The sequence below is a fragment of the Ixodes scapularis genome, unplaced genomic scaffold (genome assembly GCF_016920785.2).
Source record: "Ixodes scapularis isolate PalLabHiFi unplaced genomic scaffold, ASM1692078v2 ptg000292l_1__unscaffolded, whole genome shotgun sequence".
Classification (NCBI taxonomy): Eukaryota; Metazoa; Arthropoda; class Arachnida; order Ixodida; family Ixodidae; genus Ixodes; species Ixodes scapularis.
In genome coordinates, this window is record NW_024609951.1 from 1,699,749 (window position 1) to 1,721,162 (window position 21,414).

General features: G+C 43.2%; 1 protein-coding gene across 1 annotated transcript in view; it reads right to left on the reverse strand.

The window, feature by feature from the left end:
• Nucleotides 1-1,167: 1,167 nt before the first annotated feature.
• Nucleotides 1,168-21,414, reverse strand: part of LOC115313313 (D-beta-hydroxybutyrate dehydrogenase, mitochondrial-like) — a 33,790-nt gene continuing 13,543 nt past the window's right edge. The window contains exons 2-4 of the mRNA XM_042287754.1: nt 6,505-6,711; nt 2,961-3,143; nt 1,168-1,331 (exon numbers count right to left, since the gene is read on the reverse strand). Of these exons, the coding sequence (XP_042143688.1) occupies nt 1,168-1,331; nt 2,961-3,143; nt 6,505-6,711 (554 nt within the window). The remainder of the gene's footprint in view (nt 1,332-2,960; nt 3,144-6,504; nt 6,712-21,414) is intronic.

Sequence of the window (21,414 nt, forward strand, 5' to 3'; positions counted from 1 at the left end):
AGCGCTATAGTTTCCCCAGGATCTCGTCCACCAGAAAATAAATGTGCACACACCAACTACGGACACCTACCGCCATCTATGAGCGACGGGGGCAACCAGACAAACGGCTTACCGGTTGTCTGATTGCCACCGTCGCTTATAGATGGTGGCAACCTTTCCAGCCTTTTCACTCTGGCTTGCCGACTTGCAGCCGGCCATTACTTCATTCCCACCATAGTACAGCTACGCTGCTCTTCCTTCTTCACCAGAGTGGAAAGGCTAAACGTTCTTGAATAACATTGGGTGTTTGCGTACTTTTCCACTAACTATTGCAGGCTCTCAACGAGCTAATTGGTTTCTATCTTCAAGCGTGTCAACTAGTCTCATGGTAATCGTTTTTACATTTATTTTCTCATCCGCCCTCCCCCCCCCCCCCCCCCCCTTAGCCTTTTTGGACCTCTTTTATTTTTGTCACTAAAATCTTCCGTCTTTCTTTGCGTTCGAAAGTAGACCTGAAACAGAAACCCCATTACCACCCCAATATAATTAATTACATTATTAAGTTACCTGCACCTGAAAATAATTACATTAGCAATTGCTTTAATAGGTAATTTTATTAGTGAATTTCATTACTGCCACCACTGGTTTAGGCAGATCCATCAACGCTGGTCCTTTCAGTGCAAGATATTTCATCTTGGAGGCTTAATATTTCGTAAAATATATCTCCAAGACAAAGTCGAAACTGCTACTTTTATATCGAACTCTTCCAGTGGGTGAATATCCAAGTTTACTAATCAGCAACCCTGAATGGTTCGACTTACTTGCCATACTTATTTTTATACTAATTAACCTTCTGAAAACACTAGTTACTTGATGCGAGGATGAGATCTCATTTTTGGTGGTACCCACGTGGTTTGTTCTCTACTTGCTATGATATAACAAACATTTTTGTCAGTTATGGCCGGGTTGATGAATGGCAATGAGGAAAAGATCAAAAGATAACTTTGCACCAAGTTTGGAGTAGTCAGAACAAGGAGAGATTTCACAGCAAATAACAGTTAACTATCGAGACTTCGACTCGCCAGAATTGGACAAACTATATAAAAAAATATAAAATGTATATTTCAAAGACTAAATATCGCAAAAAACATACCTGACAATCGGCTTCCTTTTTTTTTTTTTTTTTTTCTAAGTTAATAAAATTGGAAGTTCAGGATACCTGTAGGCCCCGGGCTCAATGGTGATGACGTGGACCCCGCGCTGGTAGTACTGCCTGCGTAGTCCGTCCGCCAGTGAAATTACAGCGTGCTTGGTCATGGAATACACCGTCGATTGATCGAAGGTCACCCGACCTGTGCGTTTTGAGAGATGAAAAAGTGGGCTGTGATTGAATTTCCAGATATAAAAGAACGCCAGCTAACATCAGTAGGTCAGCATTTGCTGATCAAAATCCGATATGCGAACATCTATGTCAATAACATGTTTATTTTATTGCGATAAAATATTCATTTGTAATTGAAAAGTGCTTATGTCTTTATCCCGTGTAAGTTTCCAAAGCCCGTAGCTACACTGTTCGGCGTGTTTTGGTTTGGAGATTTTACCTCATTAATAGTTACTATATTATGATTATTTCAGAGAAAACTTTACTCGATTCTAAAAGTATTCATGAAAATCGACGACGTTTTACCACCTAAAATAAAATTAAAATAATTCGATTTTTTATTTGTATCATGTTTATTTTCCGTCGTGTTGACGTGAAATACATATCATTTCAAGATGTTTAATTTTACTAAATATATAATTCGAGAAATATCTTCTGGAAAGGAAGCTCTGAGCTGAAGTAGCGCTCAGGAATTCAACGTTGATACTCCTACTCTGAGACATATAATGTAATCATTTTTCCTCCGAGGTTTCACTGTACAGTGACTTTGCCTCCGAGTAACCTCCATTAAGGCGCTCGTAAGTCATACTCTGAACAAAGCACTGCAATGGGGTGCCTGTATTTTTTTAATGTGTCCTAAGTTGTGCGTACCGTTGTTCACCCTTCCCCGATGGCCGGTATAACGGCCGTGGTTTGGAACGCTCGACTTGGTTCCCGTGAACTCCAACCTGTTCTTGAAGCGTGGGAGAACCGCCTGGATTGGGGGGCTCTCCTCTTTACTCTTTACTGGGGGGGGGGGGGGGGGGGGGGGGGGGGGGGGGAGGGGGCTATTTCTGTTTCCCCGCTCATCCGGGAACCTAGTTGTTTTGGGTATGGATGACGCCCGCGGAGGGAGGAAGTTGACGAGCGTTCCCGACTTCGGGATCAGAGTGACCCCTCCCTTGGATACGACAGAGATCGGACCTGTCGCATAGCTCTTCCTTTGCTTGCTCTGGACTGCGCTCTCGGAACGGTGTCGATAGGATGAGTCTTTCATCTGACCTTGTCGGCGCGGGGTTTTTGGGACAGTGTGTCTTTTGGCTTTCTAAGAAACTCAATTGGACGCAGTCCTATTATGGTATGTGGTCCTTCTTTTTAGAGAAGCGATCAGTTGCGCGGCTATCATTCGGACCCGCGCATAGCGGTGTTCTCGAAAGAAAGCTGTGGGATCTGAGAGTAGGCTTGGGGTCTCCCGTTTAGAAACAGCCGCTGAAACCTTCGGTTACTACCACCCGCGACCATCCCACAAAGTAAACATGTAGAGGCGACGTCGAAGAACAAAACGGGACGCAATAAAAAGCACTACGTCAACTGCATAGTATGCGCCTGTTTAGTTTATCTGAATACAAAAAAGGTATTGTAACTTGATATAAAAATATATTACATTTCGACACAGCAGCAACATTTCGGCTAAATTTTCTTACGTATGAAATTCTTGGGTTATTTTACTCGAGAGGGTGACCATGCAGGGCCGTCTATTCGAATAGTTAGTGCAACTGTTTCACGGAAATTCTTTGCGCAATTATGCCGGCTGAAGTGGCTCGATCAAAAACCCACTAACCTAACCCGCTGGAAACAATGACGAGTCTTCCTTTTGAGTCTCGAAGCAGCGGCAAGAACCTCTTGGAGACGAGAGTGGTGCCGAAGACGTTCACGTCGAACACGGACCGAATGCGATCCATGGTCTGCCACTCAATGGGGCCAATGTTGGGCACGCCAGCATTGGCCACCACAGACCAAAGAACTGCAATTGAGAAGGAAAAAATACGAGAAGCGGCTTTATGTGTCTGGAGTGCAATGAACACAGGAGATCGTGACGTGTTATTAAAGACGGTCAGGGAATACCGCTGCTGTTGATCGCACACAAACGCGTTTTTAAACAACTCCGTTGATTGCTTTACCATACCGAATACGGAAACAACTAAAGGTTCACAGGTTCTTTTTTCGTGTTGCAGCTGGTTAAAAAAATAAATCGGGCAGTCTTGTAACCAGCGAACGACCAGTCCCCAGCGGCAAACCTTGGTAACGATTTTTGTTTGGCTCGCGGTTGATTTTCGCAACAGTTACAGAATTGCAAGCGGTGCTCGGCGCACGGTCGATGCGTTCATTGTATACCCCTGACATCTGCGTCACAATGATTACAGTACACATAAAAGAAAGGACATTTAAATATCTACAAAGTTACGGCTTATTCGGAACTTTTAGAAAACCGTTTTTGGACTTCCGATACGGTACGAAGGGTCCTCCGGTACGAAGCGCGGATATGACAGTCTTCTGCTCTAGCGCATGAGCATTTCGTGCCGGTGAGCCCATCGTACCATAGGGGGTGCAAAAGCAGTTCACTAAAATTCTCCATTAACTCAGTGACACTTGAGTACCATTGGACGCCTACTGGGCCTCCTTGATTTGCATGCCACGTATTCAGAGAATTCTTGAATTGATTGTGCCACCTCAACCGATGTATGAATTAACGCAGAGTCATAGATCGACGAAAGGTATTCGCGTTTTTAAACTCTAACACGTGAAACTGCCTTAGAATGCATTGTGATAACACTGTTTTCCCACAAACGTAGTTTGGGTGACAGTGCTTCACTTGCCTTAAAGGCCACTTCTTTTTAGCGCGAAACGGATGTTCAGAAAAAAAAAATTGATTGGGACTTCCAGTTGTCTCGGAAGAAGATACCTCACGTGATATTTGTAGTGTAACTTCTGCAGTGTGCACGACGCATTATAACATTTATAAAACCTCCACGCGTGATGTTTTATACTCAACATCACTGCATGTCGGAGCCATGATGGCGTGCTTCGTCGTTAATTCATCAATTGACATTTAAACGAATGTTATTTCAACTGCCCTTGGGCAGCACTGTGCTAAGTCCAATGACGTGTACGGTGTCTACTATACTGAATTCTCAATTATCAATTTCGAGTCAGGGTCATTTGCCGGCAAAAAACTGGTGTACTTGGTTTCCCCTTACGTAACCTGTAGAAGACGCTACGAGCCAATGGGGTCAATCACGCAGTGACAAAGCGCAAAGTCACGGCATTTGCCAACTTTCTGCACGTGTGTTGTCATCATTTAAATCGACTGAGTCCGGCGAACGCGCCGCCGCCTTGTGTTTTATATGCGATAGCACTTCTTTGGGCATCAGACACTGGGAGCTGATAGTGTAAACTGTAATTCTCTTCATTATTTCATTGCACTTTTCATCACTACAGCCGCTTTTCTAGTGCAGAGTAATGAGCAACGCTAAGATTTGAGGCTCAAAAGCTTTGTAATCGTGGTAAATAAAAAAAATATTAAACAAAGCTTTTTGGGCCTATTGTTTAGGGCTATCATTTTATAGGCCTCGACAGCACCGCCGCGGCGCAATGGTTGAACATATGCTTTGAGTTTCGCTACACGGGAAACATCCTTTTTGTGTATACCCCATCCCCCTTAAACCCCTTGATTTTATTTCGGAGATATATTCGTTTGTTTAGAAAGGAAGTGAGATTAAGACGAGTGCCGTCTTTGCCATGTATTTATCAAACTCGGCGGACATTGGATGAGGAAATAATCTTTATGGTAAGTTAACTAATTAACTAATATTTTTTAATCAATTCTTTTTAATCATGAGGTTTAGTGGTGATTTTAGAATTACAATATAGATGGCAATTACTATTAGCGGTGGAAAAACGTTTAAAGAATCGCGAAACGGTAGTGGCTTTTACTATATATGATCGAAACAATTTTCACCTTTTTTTCCGCCCGATTTAAAACTTGCGCTCAGCTAGATCGCCCCACACCCTGCCCTCAATAACGCTTCAAAGAGTGACGAAGTCATTTCAATCGTGCGGTCACTATCTCGGCCGCATGTTGCTGATGAATGCGCCGACAACAGAAATGGTGACACAAAATGAAACCACTGTGTCACTCTTCGAACCATCATTGTGGGCAGTGATTGCGGCGCTGTTTTCGCTTGAAACGTTTAAATCGGGCAAAAAAAAAAAAGAACACTGATAGTTGATCGAATTTTGTATTAAAAATAGCGTTACTTTATCTCAAACTTGTTCAATTAATCTGGCATCCGATAGTGATTTTCAACGATACTGAATTTACAATATAACACCTAAAACATAGAACTTAAAAGTTAATCGACAGAGTTAGTTAATTAGTCAACTTACCCTGACGAATAATTTTGAATCTAATGCCCGCCAAGCCTGAAAATATCCGGTGAAGACGGTACTTGTCTAACATTCGCTACCTTAAAGAAAATTGTTCGAATCAAAAGAAAACACCATGTATATGTTATAACTTATACAGTAACACGCGGCCCCGACGTCACAGGGCGACGCTACCGATGCTGTCTACAGGGCGCATGCAAAGAAGCTTTGCTTCACGAGACTTGTGTTCCTGAGCACACAAAATCCCCATACCTCTTGTAGAGAACGGCCCCACGCCTCGTGGGGGCTTGTTTACAGACAGCGCGATAACACCGCTCTACCCATTTTGTCATTCTATACGATAGCAAGTCCAACTGCAGGATGAGACAAAATCATGTGCCAACGCATGTACCTTTGTCTACCTTAGTAGGACTCCAGTGTATATTATCAAGGATACTTAGTACGGGTAGGGTGCCTCAATACGCTTCCGTTTGTTCTGATGAGATTTTTCGTAGTATCCCCTGCCGACACCACGCGCTCAAGCAAACGTACAGCAAAATAGCCCTAAAAAAAAAATGTCGCCGTGCACAGTGAACGCCCGGGACCCGTACCGACAGATGCTTTTCACGCGCTTTGAAACAAAAGATGAACGAACCGTTCGTGAAAAAGGATGGCCGGATGTCATCAGCCTAGCCAGAGCGCACATGAAGGCACCCAAAGTATGGGAACTTCTTATATAAGAATTGTAGCACTCCATGAACTGCTTTCAAGTTAACGCGCGATTGGTAGCATTCCACTCCGGGAGGAACTACTCTCAATCTATTGAATTAATAGAACTCAACAGGAGGGGTGAGGGCAACCCGCCTTTTTTAAGAAGTCAAATCGTGTAACACAAGATCAACTGAATGCGACAAAGTCGACGTTTTCATTTATAATCTTCTTGATTGGAATACATTTACCTCTGGATCCCAAGCTCTTTCTGACCTCTTCCAAGGCGAGCTCTACCTGGCCTTCCTTGGTGACGTCCAGCTGAAGAACGTGCACGTTCGGCAAAGACCTCAGTTCCTTGGCATCGGCACCGTCAGAGAACAGACAGCCGGCAAATACATAGAAGCCCTCCTTTGCCAACCGCTTGGCCAGCAAGTGCCCGAAGCCCGTATCACACCCTGCACCGAGAGACAAAAGAAAAAGTAAAAGAAAAGACGTTTTACTTTTGTTTGACAGCCGTGAATTTTTTTATTCATACAATATTATCGTAGACCTAGTTTATTGTGAAATGTGAGTTTTGTCTCTTTGTTCCCAGTTGAGCACCCTATAATACCGCATGTTTCCAATGTAGTATTTCTATAACCGTCGTTGTCGAAACTCCGACGGAAAAAAATAGATTATGATAACACGTGTTTTAGTGTCTGCAAAAAAAAAAAAAAAAAATTTTCATTTAATTTTTTTATTTTCATTTTAGGGAGACAAACCCATCCCAATGTCAATGAATATGACAACCTTGCATGCGTCGGCGTTTATACGCTTTTTTTAGATTTCCTAGCAGAATATATCTGCTGAGCCTATATTGTCACTTACATGAAGAAATTTGCTCACTACATACCCGGTTGTACTTGCAGGTAGTATCAACAGAGCGCGAGGATCTGAGAAGAAATATGTACTATGCACACTGGATCTTTCTGTAAATAAGCCAAGTACAAAGGGGAACGCTCGAGTGTAGTAACGGTCGCTGTACTCGCTGGTGTCTCTGGCAGTAGCTGTTTCAATCGAAATAATTCAACGGATATGGCACTTTGAACGTCTGTTTCTCCGTCTTATTTGTGTTATTGACTTCGATTACGTAATTCAAATAGGCGAGCGCGCGCAACGTGCGTATCTACCTTCCCAGCATTTTTCGGGAGTTCGGGTAACTGGGTTAAAAGTCCATTGAGCGCATAGCGTCCCGGTTTGGGTTTCATACGAGCAAGCACGCAGAGTTTTCACCCAGCAGTATCATCCTGGTGGATTCCACAGAGTGCTCTTGCAATCAGGCGTATACTTGAAAGCCGTTTTTGATTTTCTCACGCTCCTTCACAATGAAGAGCAAACGCAAAAGCCCGTGAGAGCCAGCGTTCAAAACTGTGACAAACATCATAACTACCCTCCAGCTCATCAACTCACCAATAAACCATATATAGTTCAAAGTCTAGGTTCTGTTTATTCGGAGAATAGCTCCAATGCTTGAAGCGTATCGCTAGACAAACACTTCGCAAAAATTTGGCGTAGGCCATACCACATCAGTCGCTTTCATTGATGTCTTTTGTAAGCTGTAGACTTTAATATTCCGTCGGTGTTTCTGAATCTGTCGTTACAGTTTCCTTGGCGTTTTATCAGTGAATCTGTTGGAATTTGGCTGAAAGTTTCGTAAGAAACACGTAGAAACATGGCTTGTGGCGTGCAGCGAATACTGGGAACTTAATACTGAAATTATTGTATCAATAAAGCTTCATCAAAGATTAGGCAAAAAAATTAGCAGGAATATTAGTGCACTATATATAATTGTACGCCGTTTGAAAATTAATATATTGAACCCACTAAAATCATATTTGACGTAACAAAAGTCCACCTCTAGGCAGTCTGCAATTTTAATAAAACTATAAAAGAGGATTTTTTGATACTATGGGAGCTTTATTAAGGAAAATTATGAAGCGAGTTGTATTTTGACGCTAAGTAATGCATGTTTGTGCCTCCAATGAATCTATTCTTATATTCCTCCGTAATTAATTGTGCATGTACAGTCATTGTAGTAGGCAAGGAATTAGGCCAATGTTTCCTCTTTATTTTTAAATTCAATAATATTAGACACGACGCTTTATTTGACCAGTGCCAAACAATGTTTACATTTTTTTTTAATTTAAAATAGCAAGGAATTCTTGCGTCCAACGAAAACAGGCTTAGTTGCATGGTTCTTCATAAACTTCTGGCAAGAGCTCACGCGGGACGCCGAGACAAAATACAGAGACTATTTATCTGAACTGGAAAAAAAGAAGGCCCCACACAATGCAACTCATTTTAGGACACGGAACAAGGAAGGTAGCCTAATGTAGCAAGCTGCCATTGCGTTGGCGCTGACAGCTTTGTCCCTCCACGCTGTTACTTATGTTCTTTTATGTTTACGTTGTGGGGGAGGTAACCTTGGGACCTTTTTGCTTCCACGGTTTTCCTCGCAGAAGCACGTGAAGCAAAGTGTAATTTAAGACAACAAGAAGAGCTGAAAGTCGCGTATAGCTTTTGCTCCCGCTTCCTTTAGACTTGATTTTCGTAGTTCTTTTTTTTTTTTTTGCTTGGGGTTGACAGCACACACAGTCGTTTACTATTTTTCAGGTGTTTATAAGCTCTCACGCATATTAGCTGCTTGTTATGTTTTACAGTTGTCCTGTGTCCTGCTGTTTTTATTGGTATAGGTTTCTTGTATTGTAGGCAATGAATCTGAAAAACTAAAAGCAAGGAATGCTCCATTTTACAAAACCGGCACTATGAAAAACAACATACGACATAATAGTACACTACAGAACAGCGCCGTCAAAACAGCACTCGCCAAAACAACAGGGCGTCAAAATAAGGCTTAGACAAAACAGCATGTCTTAAAGTAGTTCGTAACAGAAAAGCGCACCTTCAAAACACCACCTCAACAAAAGAGAACCTACAAAAACAGCAGAACGAAGAAAACGAAAAAAAAAAAAAAGAAACGAAAGCCGCATAGCGTCAAGAAAGCTTATTGACAACATTGTGCCATACCAGCTTCGGAGAATGGAAGGGTGATAGGGACAGCAAAATACTGTGGTAAGAATTAGAAACTTACTAGACCGTTTTTTGTATAAACGACAATTGTAAACGGAGGCCTCATACTGTGAAAATTTTTTTTAATCGTGTTTTGTTAATTGGGCTGCACGGTCCCATTTCCAACCGTTCAATTCACTCACATTCACTAGTAGTTAGAGGTTCATATCTATAGTTTTTGTGTAACGCATTTGACTCGGAAGTTCTCCGAAGTAACGGCATGCGTAGTGATATACTGCCAGAGAGGATGTGCTGCGTCAGGCTCGAAGCCCTACTCAAGGATCTCTGAGAAGCTACGAAGTGTAATACTATGCAACTATGACACACAACCCTTTATTGACACAATGTAGGGCTACAGCTTCTCTTTCGCTATGTGAACTCAACGTGAAAAGAGAATGCACATTTAATGCAGAGTACTGTTAAACACTTCATTCTTGTCTTTTGTTATGTTTGTAAATTGTAAGTCAGACTACAGTATTTCTATGAAAGAATAATGACCTCTATAATATAGTTTACTTAAAGCGATAACGCACTGAGGCAAACTATGATTAATTAGGTACCATCGCATCTCCCGCTAAATATTAAAATATTCAAGGGGTTACAAATCATTTGCGCCTTGCCAATGATAGCTATATATAATACAATATTGCGCACATTACAACACAAAGTAAGAATGCTGAAGAAAATATATAAATATATTTTATTTTTTTCACGAAGATGCGGGGTTGGCAGGAGAAGACATGAATGTTCGCATAATGAAGCCGAAATATTTAATGGCGGCAGGGTAGTGCGCGCGGGCTTAGCCCGCGATTGTAGCGCACACCACTGCCGCAGCGTCGTCGTCTTCATCGTCACATTATCCCCCCCCCCCCCTTAGAAGAGGACGACCCAGACGATGAATAAAAACACATAGAAAACGTGCACGCATACACGATAGAAACAGATGAAGACACAGATGGACGAAGCAATGCGCCACAAAATATGAGAACCTGCGGCAGTTTCATGGCCGGTAGACGCTCTGCAGCATCACCGACCTCTTCACCATTCACAGCCCCGCGACGACACTGTCCTGGCTGGGGAACGTCCGTCATGCCGTTACAAGATTGGGCAGGGGACGGAGCAGGGGTTCGTCAATTCTCGTAGGTCTCAGTCGTCACAAGCATCGTCTCGCAAACGCGTTCATAAGTCACCCTGTTACACTCTTAATGGTTCCTCGCTTGCGTCCGTCAGTTCTTCATGTTGTCCTGTCTTTGCGGCTTAATTGAGGCGGGGGCTGTGGGCTGGAGATCAGCGGTTCCACAGACGGCGCCAAGGTTGGTGGAGATAAACGAGAGGATCGGTACCCCCACCAAATGTTACGGAGATGCGGGGCCGGCAGGAGAAGACATGGATGTCCTCATATTAAAGCCGAATTATTTAATGGCGGCAGGGCCGTGGGCATGTGGGCCGAGCGCGCGATAGTAATGAACACCACTGCCGCAGCGTCGTCGTCTTCATCGTCACAATATATATGTACATACGTTAAGAGTTCTGAGCACGTTTGAACTAAACAAGCTTGGCGCAGTATGGCCATAGTTGCTTCGCGACATAAACCCCGTATTCAACAACGTTAAAGGGACCATGAAATGATTTTAAAATCGAGTTTCATCCACCGCACGTCGTAAAAGGTGTGAAAAGAAACACAAAAACACAAAAATAGGGAGCCCAAAAAAATTATTTGCTATAGAACTTTTAAAAGAAAACTGGACTGTTTTGCGCCTTCCTTCCTTCGCCTGTTCACTACGATGCATACGCAGAATCGGTGCACGTCAGCCGAATCCACATCGCCTATTGGGTAAGAGCCTACCTCACCAGCACCGCGATCGTAAACAATAAATAGCCGGCGAATGTTTCCTAAAAGTTTTGTTAAATAATATTCAGATCCACATTTTGTAGCATAATTAGAGATGTGTGGCGAAAATTGCCAAATTTGATAATGCTGAGAGCCAAGCGCCATCTATCGTGTGGTAAACGAAGCAACTACTGCGCGTGCGCAGTAGGGCAGGGCCGCCAGTTACTTGGGTGACGGCGACCGACGAACATTTATGTTCTTTGTTTTCCTTCCTCTCAAAACTCTGACTGACTGAACGTTTATTTTTCTACGTGTTCTTCCCGCGCGTGCCGACTTCAAGCAGCAAGAAAACAGTACTTAAAACAGACCACGACGAACAAGAACGCTGGATTCACCGACTCCGACGAAGCGTATAGGCCTAGCAGGCATTCCGACTCGGCGCTGCGTTGCTTCGTCGCAAGACCTTCTGCCTACGACCGGCTGGCGTGCTAAATGGAATATGCCCGCGCGACCCTTGTGGACCCTTCCCGTATTATAGTTTGATCACTGACCTCAATTCTAGATTAAGAGGTGAGGAGGTCAATCTCTTCCCCTTGTTTTCCGATGCAGCGTTGACGAACACTCGTCGAAAAGGGACTCTCGTCGATTCTATCTTCTTGTTTTGTGTGATATAGAGCTGAAATAAACGCCGTATGGATTGCCTTCGTAACACGGTATGTACACTTTGTTATTGGTATGCCATTTTAATTCTGACAGACTGCACGTCACTGTCGACCCCGGTCCAACCTTTCTTTGCCGAGTGTCGCGTCAGTATCGAGTTGCAATCGTAAAAGAACGGTCCCGAAGCGCTTACCAACAGCGCGAATACAAGACTTCCATCAAGCGCGCGCGTCCGCTCCGAGTGTAAACAGGTATTTACGTGGCTCTTGCTGACACTCGTAGATCAAACGTATCTTTTTTAACGTCGGCTCGCTCCTGCATCTCCGAGGCCGCGAAAAACGCCATCTACGTCGCTTTGCAAACGACTGACACGGGCCGGCCCTTCTGCCAACAATGACGGGGTGGTGACAAGACTCGCTGCACTTCCCAACAGGCATACCGGCGTATGGGACTAGTCCCTTGCTGTCGCTGTAGCGCAACATATCTCATTGAATTTCGCTCAGCTGCGATGCGGCGATGAGAGGCGCCGATTCAGGAAATACGTCGGTGACATCAGCGCAGTAAAACCTACCGGCGCACCCCAACTCGTTGCCGCTAACACTCCCATTCTCCTACTGCCGAGAGAACTTCCGGTTCCGGAAACGGTCTACGTCACGGCTTCTTTTGCGGTCAGTTGGAGAGAATGAAAAAGTCGATATTTCAATAATTTTTTGTGTAAAAGTTAATAAACCGAGACGAAAACGGATGCCTGTTCGGCATTAAGTGAACATTGACGGTTTAATGTAAAAGTTATCTGGAAAAAGTAAAAAGGTCATTTCATGGTCCCTTTAAGTGTGTGTGTGTGTGTGGGGGGGGGGGGGGGGGTTCTTTTGTGGATGTGACGTTTTTACGCTGTGCTGTTTCGGCATATATTTTTTTTGTCCGTATTCTGAATGGACGTAGTGTGTTTTCTCGATTGCTATTTTAACGACGCCCTGTTTTCACGGGTGTTGATTTGACCGTAATATTTTGTCGTGTTCTATTTATTTTATTTATTTATTTACAATACTGTGAACCTTACGGTCAACACAGGAGAGAAAAATAAGTTGTACAAGCCAAGCAAAGTGCATTCACACTCAAGTGAGCACTTATGCACATGCAGTGGTGCGTCACACCCTGCACATCTGAAGATGTATTCCGCACACATACATTATTCAGTTAAAAATTCGCGCAATGATAATTCAAATGACTTGAGATTAGAGCAGCTGACGACTTCGTTTGGCAGAGCGTTCCACTCTACTATTGTCCTACAAAAGAAAGAATACTTAAATACATCATTTTTGTATTGATACGGAGCAATCGCCCTGACGTTGCTAGTCCTTTGGGAACGAGACGTTGAAGGCCGCAAGTAAAGCTGCGGATCTAGCTTTGTCATTCCAGTCGTTATGGAAAAGAGTTCTTTTAACCTTGATATTTTCCGTCGCTTTGCCAGCGAGTCAAGCTGCGCCTCTTGTCTCATTGAAGAAACAGATTCTGTACGTTTATATCTGGAGAAGATAAATCGAAGAGCCAGATTTTGTATTCTTTCAATTTGTGATTCGTGGCATTTTCTATACGGGTCCCATACAGTGCATGCATATTCTAACAATGGGCGAACATAACACATGTACGCAAGTTGTCGAACATCACTATTGGCATGCCTAAGTTGTCTTCTGAGGAATAATAACTTTTTGTAGGCCTTTGAACAAACGTAATCTACATGACTGTTCCATCGCATGGTCGAACTAAAAATAACACCTAAATATTTAAATTCGTCCACCTTTCGCAGTAGCACGCCACCTATGCTATAGGAATATTCTAAAATGTTTCGTTTGTTGGTAATGCTGCAGAATACTGTTTTATCAAAGTTAATTACCATACCCCACCTTTCACACCACAAGTAAAGTTTTTCTAGAGAGGCATTAAGCAAGTCTTGGTCTTCGACTGTACGCACTTTTGAAAACAACATGCAGTCATCCGCAAATAGCTTTACCTGGACAGCTGGCGGCATATCATCTGCAATATCATTTATATACAGTAAAAACAAAAGTGGACCTAATACCGACCCTTGTGGCACACCTGAAAACACTGCAAGGCGGGTAGAGCATGCATCATTGCAGTAGACATACTGTGTTCTGTTAGTTAGGTAAGACCGGACCCACGACACTATATTGCTGTTTAGACCCACAAGGGGAAGCTTTTCAATTAATTTGTTATGAGGCACGCGGTCGAACGCTTTTGAAAAATCCATGAACACGACGTCAACCTGACCCCGCTCATTTACAACAGATGAGAACTCATGCGCACACTCAATTAATTGTGTGACCGTCGATAGACCCCGTCTAAAACCGTGCTGATGTTTGTATATTAAGTTGTTTTCTTCTAAGTACTGAGTGACATGATTTGAAATAATGTGTTCCAGCAGTTTGCAGCAAGTCGACGTTAATGATATAGGACGGTAATTTTGGACTGTCATTTTGTTTCCAGATTTGTGAATGGGTATAATTTTACCACACAACCAGTCTGCTGGCAATTTGGATTGTTGGAGAGAGGCTTGAAATATTATGAAAAGATATCGGGACACCCACTCAGCATATCTTTTCAGAAATGCATTTGAAATGTCGTCTGGCCCCGACGCCTGTTTCGACATGTGCTCTTTTGTCGCGTTCCCTACTAAACCGTAAGCGTTAACTCAAAGTTACAATACGATGCCTTTAAACGAGATCGACTTAACACTGTTCTAACTTTTAAGAGAGCAGATCTGATACTTTTTTTTACAGAAACATGTCTCAGTAAAAATGTCTACAGCTGTGAAACTTTCAAAGTTTATAAAACATATAATGTAGCATATCGATATGACAAAAACGGTAGATATGGTGGTGGCACACTCGTAGCCGTGTCGCCGTGCATATACCCTCCTTTTGTGTACGTGTTCGTTCAGATCTAGAAATGGTGTGGGTTTGTATCACTTTAAATAACAGACATAAAAAGTCCACTCAGCATCTTTACCACCCCCAAACATCGCAATGGCATTTATTGATGATTTGTATGGCGTTATTAATTCTTTTGTGTCAATATCCTAGTTATTCTATTTATTTAATATGATATTTTATTTTCTCAGATATTAGGTGGTCTGGCCCACCTTCTGTTGCTCAACCTGTTTCAGCTCAGTGTTAACAATATTCATATTGAAAAACAGCGCGAAAAACGCACAGACAGAGAGGAGAGAACACACAGCGCCACGTCCTGTGCGTTCTCTTCGTTCTGTCCGTGTGTATTTCGCGCTGGTTTTCAATATGGATTATTACCTACTAACCCAACTTTCCATCCTTGTAAGTTTACAATATTTGGATCTGTGTCGGTGCTTTATCGTTTCACGTCTGGTAGCGAAACCAACAAACTATTCTACTGAGACAGCGAGCAAAATTGAATTAATTCTGTCGATACACATTGAGCTTCTCTCTTCCATTACATATCTCCCAGGCATAAGCGATCATTAACTATTAAATTTTGATCTCAAAGTTGCTACCAGAATAAATATTAAAAAAGCGAAGCCTATTTCTTAAAACTATAAAGCCAATTTTGATTTTATTAACGAATATCCCTCCGCTATTTGGATATATATCTGCCAGAATTTGATTTGTGAAGCGAGCAGAAGAAATAGGGATTGTTTTGATTAAAAGTGAACGAACTGACCGAAGCGTGTGTACCCGTCATGCGTATTCAATCTGATGATAGAGCACCTTGGTATTATAAGTTAATAACACCCTAAAACATACTTTCAATAACAAAGTACGACTTTCTTATTTAACCAAATTACGTAAGTTCATTGATCGGTAAGAGGCATACTTTGCGGTTGAGGCCGATTATGCTCAGGCTGTAGCTGACGTCAAAGAAACTAAAAAAAAAAAAAACACACTTTACTGTGCTTATTGTGAAATGAACCCACATAGTTCTGGAAGACCAATAGCATGATTAAAGACGACCTAATTTCTTCTAACCTTGAGTCTGGTGCGCTAGTCCCGCCCGCAGAATATCCTTCCGTGTTAGCAGATTTTTTTTTTCTTTATCCAAGTTGTTTTTTTTGTAGGTGATGGAAATATAATTTATGACGTTCCACGCTGTTATTTTAGCCCGACGTTTCCCATTGCTATGAAGCCCGCTGGAAATGTGAAGTTAATTGTTTCTTTGAAATAAGAATAGTGATGTGGAAGTGATAATATTACATCAAGATTTTTAAGACAGGCTACATTGTACTCATTTTTCGCCAACCTTTTCCATGAATCTTTTGAATGTGGCACGCTGCCTATAAAATGGAAACCTACCTGCTATAAAGTGGACACGACCGACCCGTGTGGCAGAATGATGAAAACTGGGGTTCATTGCCAGAAAAGTAAGGCCTGAGTAAAAAAGAAGAAAACAGACATGGAAAGAAACACCGACACGTGCGAGCGGTGCTGGCCTTGCTCGTGCCATCTAGTCGCTGTCAGTAATTGCTCTGTTGCTGCATCGTCACTTCCCAACACTCCGTTCTCCCTATAACAAAGACAAACAGGTGGACGCCGATCTCGACGTGATCTTCTTGCTGCTGGTTCGAGTGAATCTCGACTTTCTTGCTCAGAGGTGAAGAACCGGTTGTGGTTGTTGGGATGTCGGGAGCGCAGCGGCAGCATCAGTTGTCACGTCCACCTGGGGTATCCGTGCCTGAACTTCTGAGTTGCTATCGCGGGGACGAAGTTGGTCTGCATGGCGGCATCGCTATCCGCTGGCGAACTGATTTGTACCAAACTATGACCACTGGTTGTTTCTACTGTGCCGGGAAGCCACTTGTCTCCGGGACTGTTGTTCTTGAACCACACTGTCTGTCCAGGAATAAAGGGGTTAGTTAGATTATCCTGAGTGTTTGGTAACGTCACGGGTAGTAGAGTGTCAATTCGTGAACGAATGGTGTAGCCCATTAATCTTTGCGATGGCGTCTTTCCGTCTTTTCCGGGCGTTCTGCGGTAGCTGTGTAAGAACCGTGCTAACGTTGTAAGCATGTTGCCCTCTTCCAACTTATTGAAACCCTCTTTCACGGTTCTCACTGCTCGCTCAGCCAAACCATTCGACTGGGGAAAATAAGGAGCCGTGCGCATGTGCTGGATGTTGTTGCTCGAACAAAAGTCCTGAAACTCAGCACTGACAAACTGAGGACAATTATCCGAAACTACGGTCCGGGGCAGTCCGAAACGGGCAAAAATCGCGCGCAAGGCCTGTATGGTAGACTCCGCTGTGGCCGTCTTTAATGCGCCACCTTAATCCACTTGTGTGCGAGTCTACGATTATGAGCAACATGTAGCTGGCTAGTTTACCCGCAAAGTCGATGTGAACCCGAGACCATTTTTATTTTGTCTCTGTCCAAGGCTTCGGTGCTTGAGAAGGCGGTAGAAACGCTACCTTACCGCATGTGACACACCTCCGCGCCACTTGTTCAATGTCTTCGTCTAAGCCCGGATACCACTGTAAGGTTCTCGCGACTGCTTTTATTTCCGATGCGCCTACATGGGTGTCATGTCGGTGCTTCAACAATCTCTCACGTGCATGTTCGGCGATCACCAGCTTCTGCCCCCAGTGAACTAACCCGCGGGCCACCGTCAAATCGTTCCTCCGATTGTAAAACGTCCTCAGATGGTTGCTGATCTTGTTCTTGTTAGTCGGCCAGCCCTTCAGGATAAAACTCAGCACCTGACGAAGAACAGCTCGGTCTACCGTAGTCAACCGCCAGAGTTTTGTAGAAGGAATGAAAGAGTCACCCAAGGCTTCCATGACAAGAACATACTCCTGCAAGTCTTTACAAGACGCTTCTTTTGCTGGTCGTGGCAGTCTACTGAGGGCGTCCGCATTTTGGTTCAATTCTCCCTTCCGGTACTCTATCTGATACAAGTAGGCACTTAGCAGCAACGCCCAGCGTTGTATTCTTGCGGCCGCCGTGTGAGAGACAGCTCAACTTTGGTGAAAAATGCCCAGCAGTGGTTTGTGGTTCGTCACCAAAGTAAATGCACGGCCCCAGAAGTATTCTCTGAACTTTGTGACTCCGAATACGAGAGCCAATCCCTCGTTTTCCAGGTTTGCGTAATTCCGCTCTCTCTTTGACAAGATACGTGAGCGAGTCCTACCGGTCGATAGCCATTACCATCCTTGATTGTCAGCACCGCGTTCCACTGCTTAAGCTCGGTAACACGACTCCCCCATTCAATTATTATCCAATTTCACCATCAATTATTCCTTTAAAATCACAAAGCACATATTGTACTCTCATATTTTTATTTACGTAGAATCAAATTCTTTTTGGCTCTTGCTCAATAAAACTTACATCACTAATTTTGGTGTGAGACGCAGCTGCACCAGTTGACCCATTCATTCCATGCTATACTGGACAAAAATGGTCAGGCTGACGTATTTTTCTAGATTTACATAAAGCATTTGACATGGTAAGTCATGAGTTACGAATACCTAAGCTTTCGTCATTAAACCTATTTTTTGAGGGGATACTACAACGAAATTTCGGCGCTCATTTTTTGGTCTATATGTGTTCAAAAGAGTAGTATTACATGGAACATACCAATATCTTGTTAAAAAAGTCTCGAAAAGGAATTTTAAAACGAATTAAACGATTAGCAGAGCACCTGGTGGATGTCGCTAACGCCTCGTTTGTAATGCTTGTCTGTATAGTGACGGAGGTTGTCTCGTCTCCGGCCACGACGAGAGAAGGGGGGAAGGATTAACTCCCCTCTTCCCGAGAATCCCTTTTGTGTGTCGCAGAAGTCACTATTATCCCCCTAGAAGATTATAGAAGATTAACCCGTCACTCAAAATTCGTACAAAAGCAGCCGCTTCGGTGGCTGGAACGACTAGGCCATCCTCTCGACGTCAGCCTCGCCGTAGCTTTGCTCGTCTTGAGACGACCTACATCACGATTGCGTTGGATGTCACATGCTCTAAGCTGGGCCTTCTCCGAGCGCTTGCCAGAGTGGGCCGTTTATAACGAAAAATACAGCCACCAGGATCAAAATACAAACGTGCGATTTTCATTTACGGATATTGTGGATCATATTAAACCTATTTTTGAACACGACGGGAATATTTCAAATTTAGTTGAAGTATCGCTTTAATTTGTTCACCTGGCTTGAGTGCTTTCTCACCGACCGCTCTCAATATACAAGAGTATATGGCAATAATTATTCTCTAACTAACGCGGCATCCGGCGCACCCTATTGTTCCTTTTTGGGCCCGCTTCTTTTTCAAGTGCTCAATATTGATATACCAAGTTGTGTTCCTTGCTCCATACCCGAATGACAGTGTAATTTATCGAGAAACGTATGACGATGACGTTGAACGCCTTGAATAATCTGATCTAAATAATATTTCTTTTTGGTGCAAAAATTGTGTATGGAACTCAACCATATCAAACGCAAACTAATGCGGGCTTCACAGTAAGGCACGCGCCCTTCAGCATATACAGTGATAGACATTAAACATAAATCCGTAAACGCAGAAAGTTATCTAGTTGTTATATATTCAACTTTAACCTGCAAACCTCCTATTTATGTAGTAATCGCCAACGCTAACCGCACCTTAGAAAAACTACTACGGAACTTCAGAACGACCCCATTCAACTTAAAACGTCTCCTTTATGACACTTTTGCACGGTTTAAATTAGAATACGCAGCATTCATTTACAGTCCTAACCAAACCGTTCTACATAAAACTCTTGAACTAGTTCAAAATAACACCGTTCTTTTCCTTCTTACTAGTTACAGTCAAACAGACAGCATATCATCAATGAAGTCCAGTTTGTTGTTACCCTGTTTGTCATTGCGTAGAGAGTTCCTTTCGACCTTACCTGTTCCAGAAAGTGTATCATCAGTCATTACAAGACGATTTCCTTACATTGCCTACCTATTACTCTTCTTTTCTGGACCATAACAATAAAGTTGGAGTAACACACTGTCAAGCGAACACGTTTCTTTACTCATTCATCCTGGATGTAGCCAACGACTGCAGCCACCTTACAGCAGATACCACAACTATACCTGATTATTTTATTTTCCCCCAATCTCTGTTTACTCTTCAGTGTTTGGAGCTAATAAAAGTAAGTTGCTTTTATTTAATTTGTTCGTAGCAGATGTTCCTTCAGCTTTTGTAAATCAGAATATGTTTTCGATGCCTGTATTTTTTGCCACGTCTTCTTGTTTTGTAATTATATATATATATATATTTTTTTTGCTTTACCCTTTTTTTTTAATGCTTCTGCACTTGGAGGCATGTACAATAAATGAATAAAAACTGAAACGTAGCGCGAACTGTTGTCTAAAATGGGTAAAAAAGCCCTCACACCCAGCACCTTCCCCTCTAAAAATGTATCTTCCCAATCGCTTTAACTGGATCGGGCGCAACACGTGACCGTTGCCTTCCCATGATCGTACGCGATTCAGTGGTCTCCTCTAAAGCGTCGCCATTTTCGTGCGATGTATTGCACTGGCACCGTTGATTATGGCCCTGCCGTAGGTTTTTTATTGTTTTTTTGTACCACGACATCGGCGGCAATGTGATGCCATCTTGCTGCGCTGTGGACTGTACAAACAGCGATGCGAAAAGGAAGAAGATTTTTCACCGTCCCGACGGGAAGAGAAAATCTTCAGCGACAAAGAATATGGCTCCACCGGATCGGTCGGAAAAGTTTCGACTGCAACCGAACAAGGTGAGTGTATTTGATGGATAGTTAAATACTCGAGGAACGTAAATAGCAGACGTCGCATATTCCTCTGTGCCCATGTGCTCAGTTTCAGGTAGTATTCAATGTTTATAATATCTGTACGAAGTAAACCAAGCTGCTGGTTTGCCAAAACGATCGCTTATGACATTACCGAAAATTCCTGGGCTTGCACGCGTTGTGCAGACTTTTATATGCCGCAAATGCAGATCTTTCAAGATACTAGAACGTTTGAGTAGAGCGTACGCTAGGGATTGTGGACCTTGCGTGAGCGTGCTCAATCTATGCTCTAAGCGACGACGTGAGATCCCGCCATCAAGGCAGTCCTTGCCTAAGATCAATTAAAACCAGTCCTAGTTGCCAAGGGGCTTATGGGACTTCACCCTCCCCCCGTCCCTTCCAAAATCAAACCGACCCTATAATATACTCCTGCACTTTGACCCCCCATCCCTCCCAACCCCCGCACCCCGAATCAGGGATGTCGCAGCCACCTCAGCCCCCCCTCCCTCCCCCTTCCCGAAAAAAATAGAAAAACGTGAATACACCACTGACTAAAACTGTCTATCTAAAGCACGAAGCGGTTCTTTCTATCGTGTGCCGGCTCTCAGCGCTTGCTGAAACAAACGGCTAAAGGCACTATAATACTGCAGTGCATTTCCGTGTACAAAATTTATCGAAACTCTATTCACATTTTTTTTAATCATCTGCGTTTAGCAGAACTAGATAACTTTCCTTCACATCGGAGGGACTGCAGGTCTGCTCGCCTTATTATATTCTCCGATCGAGACG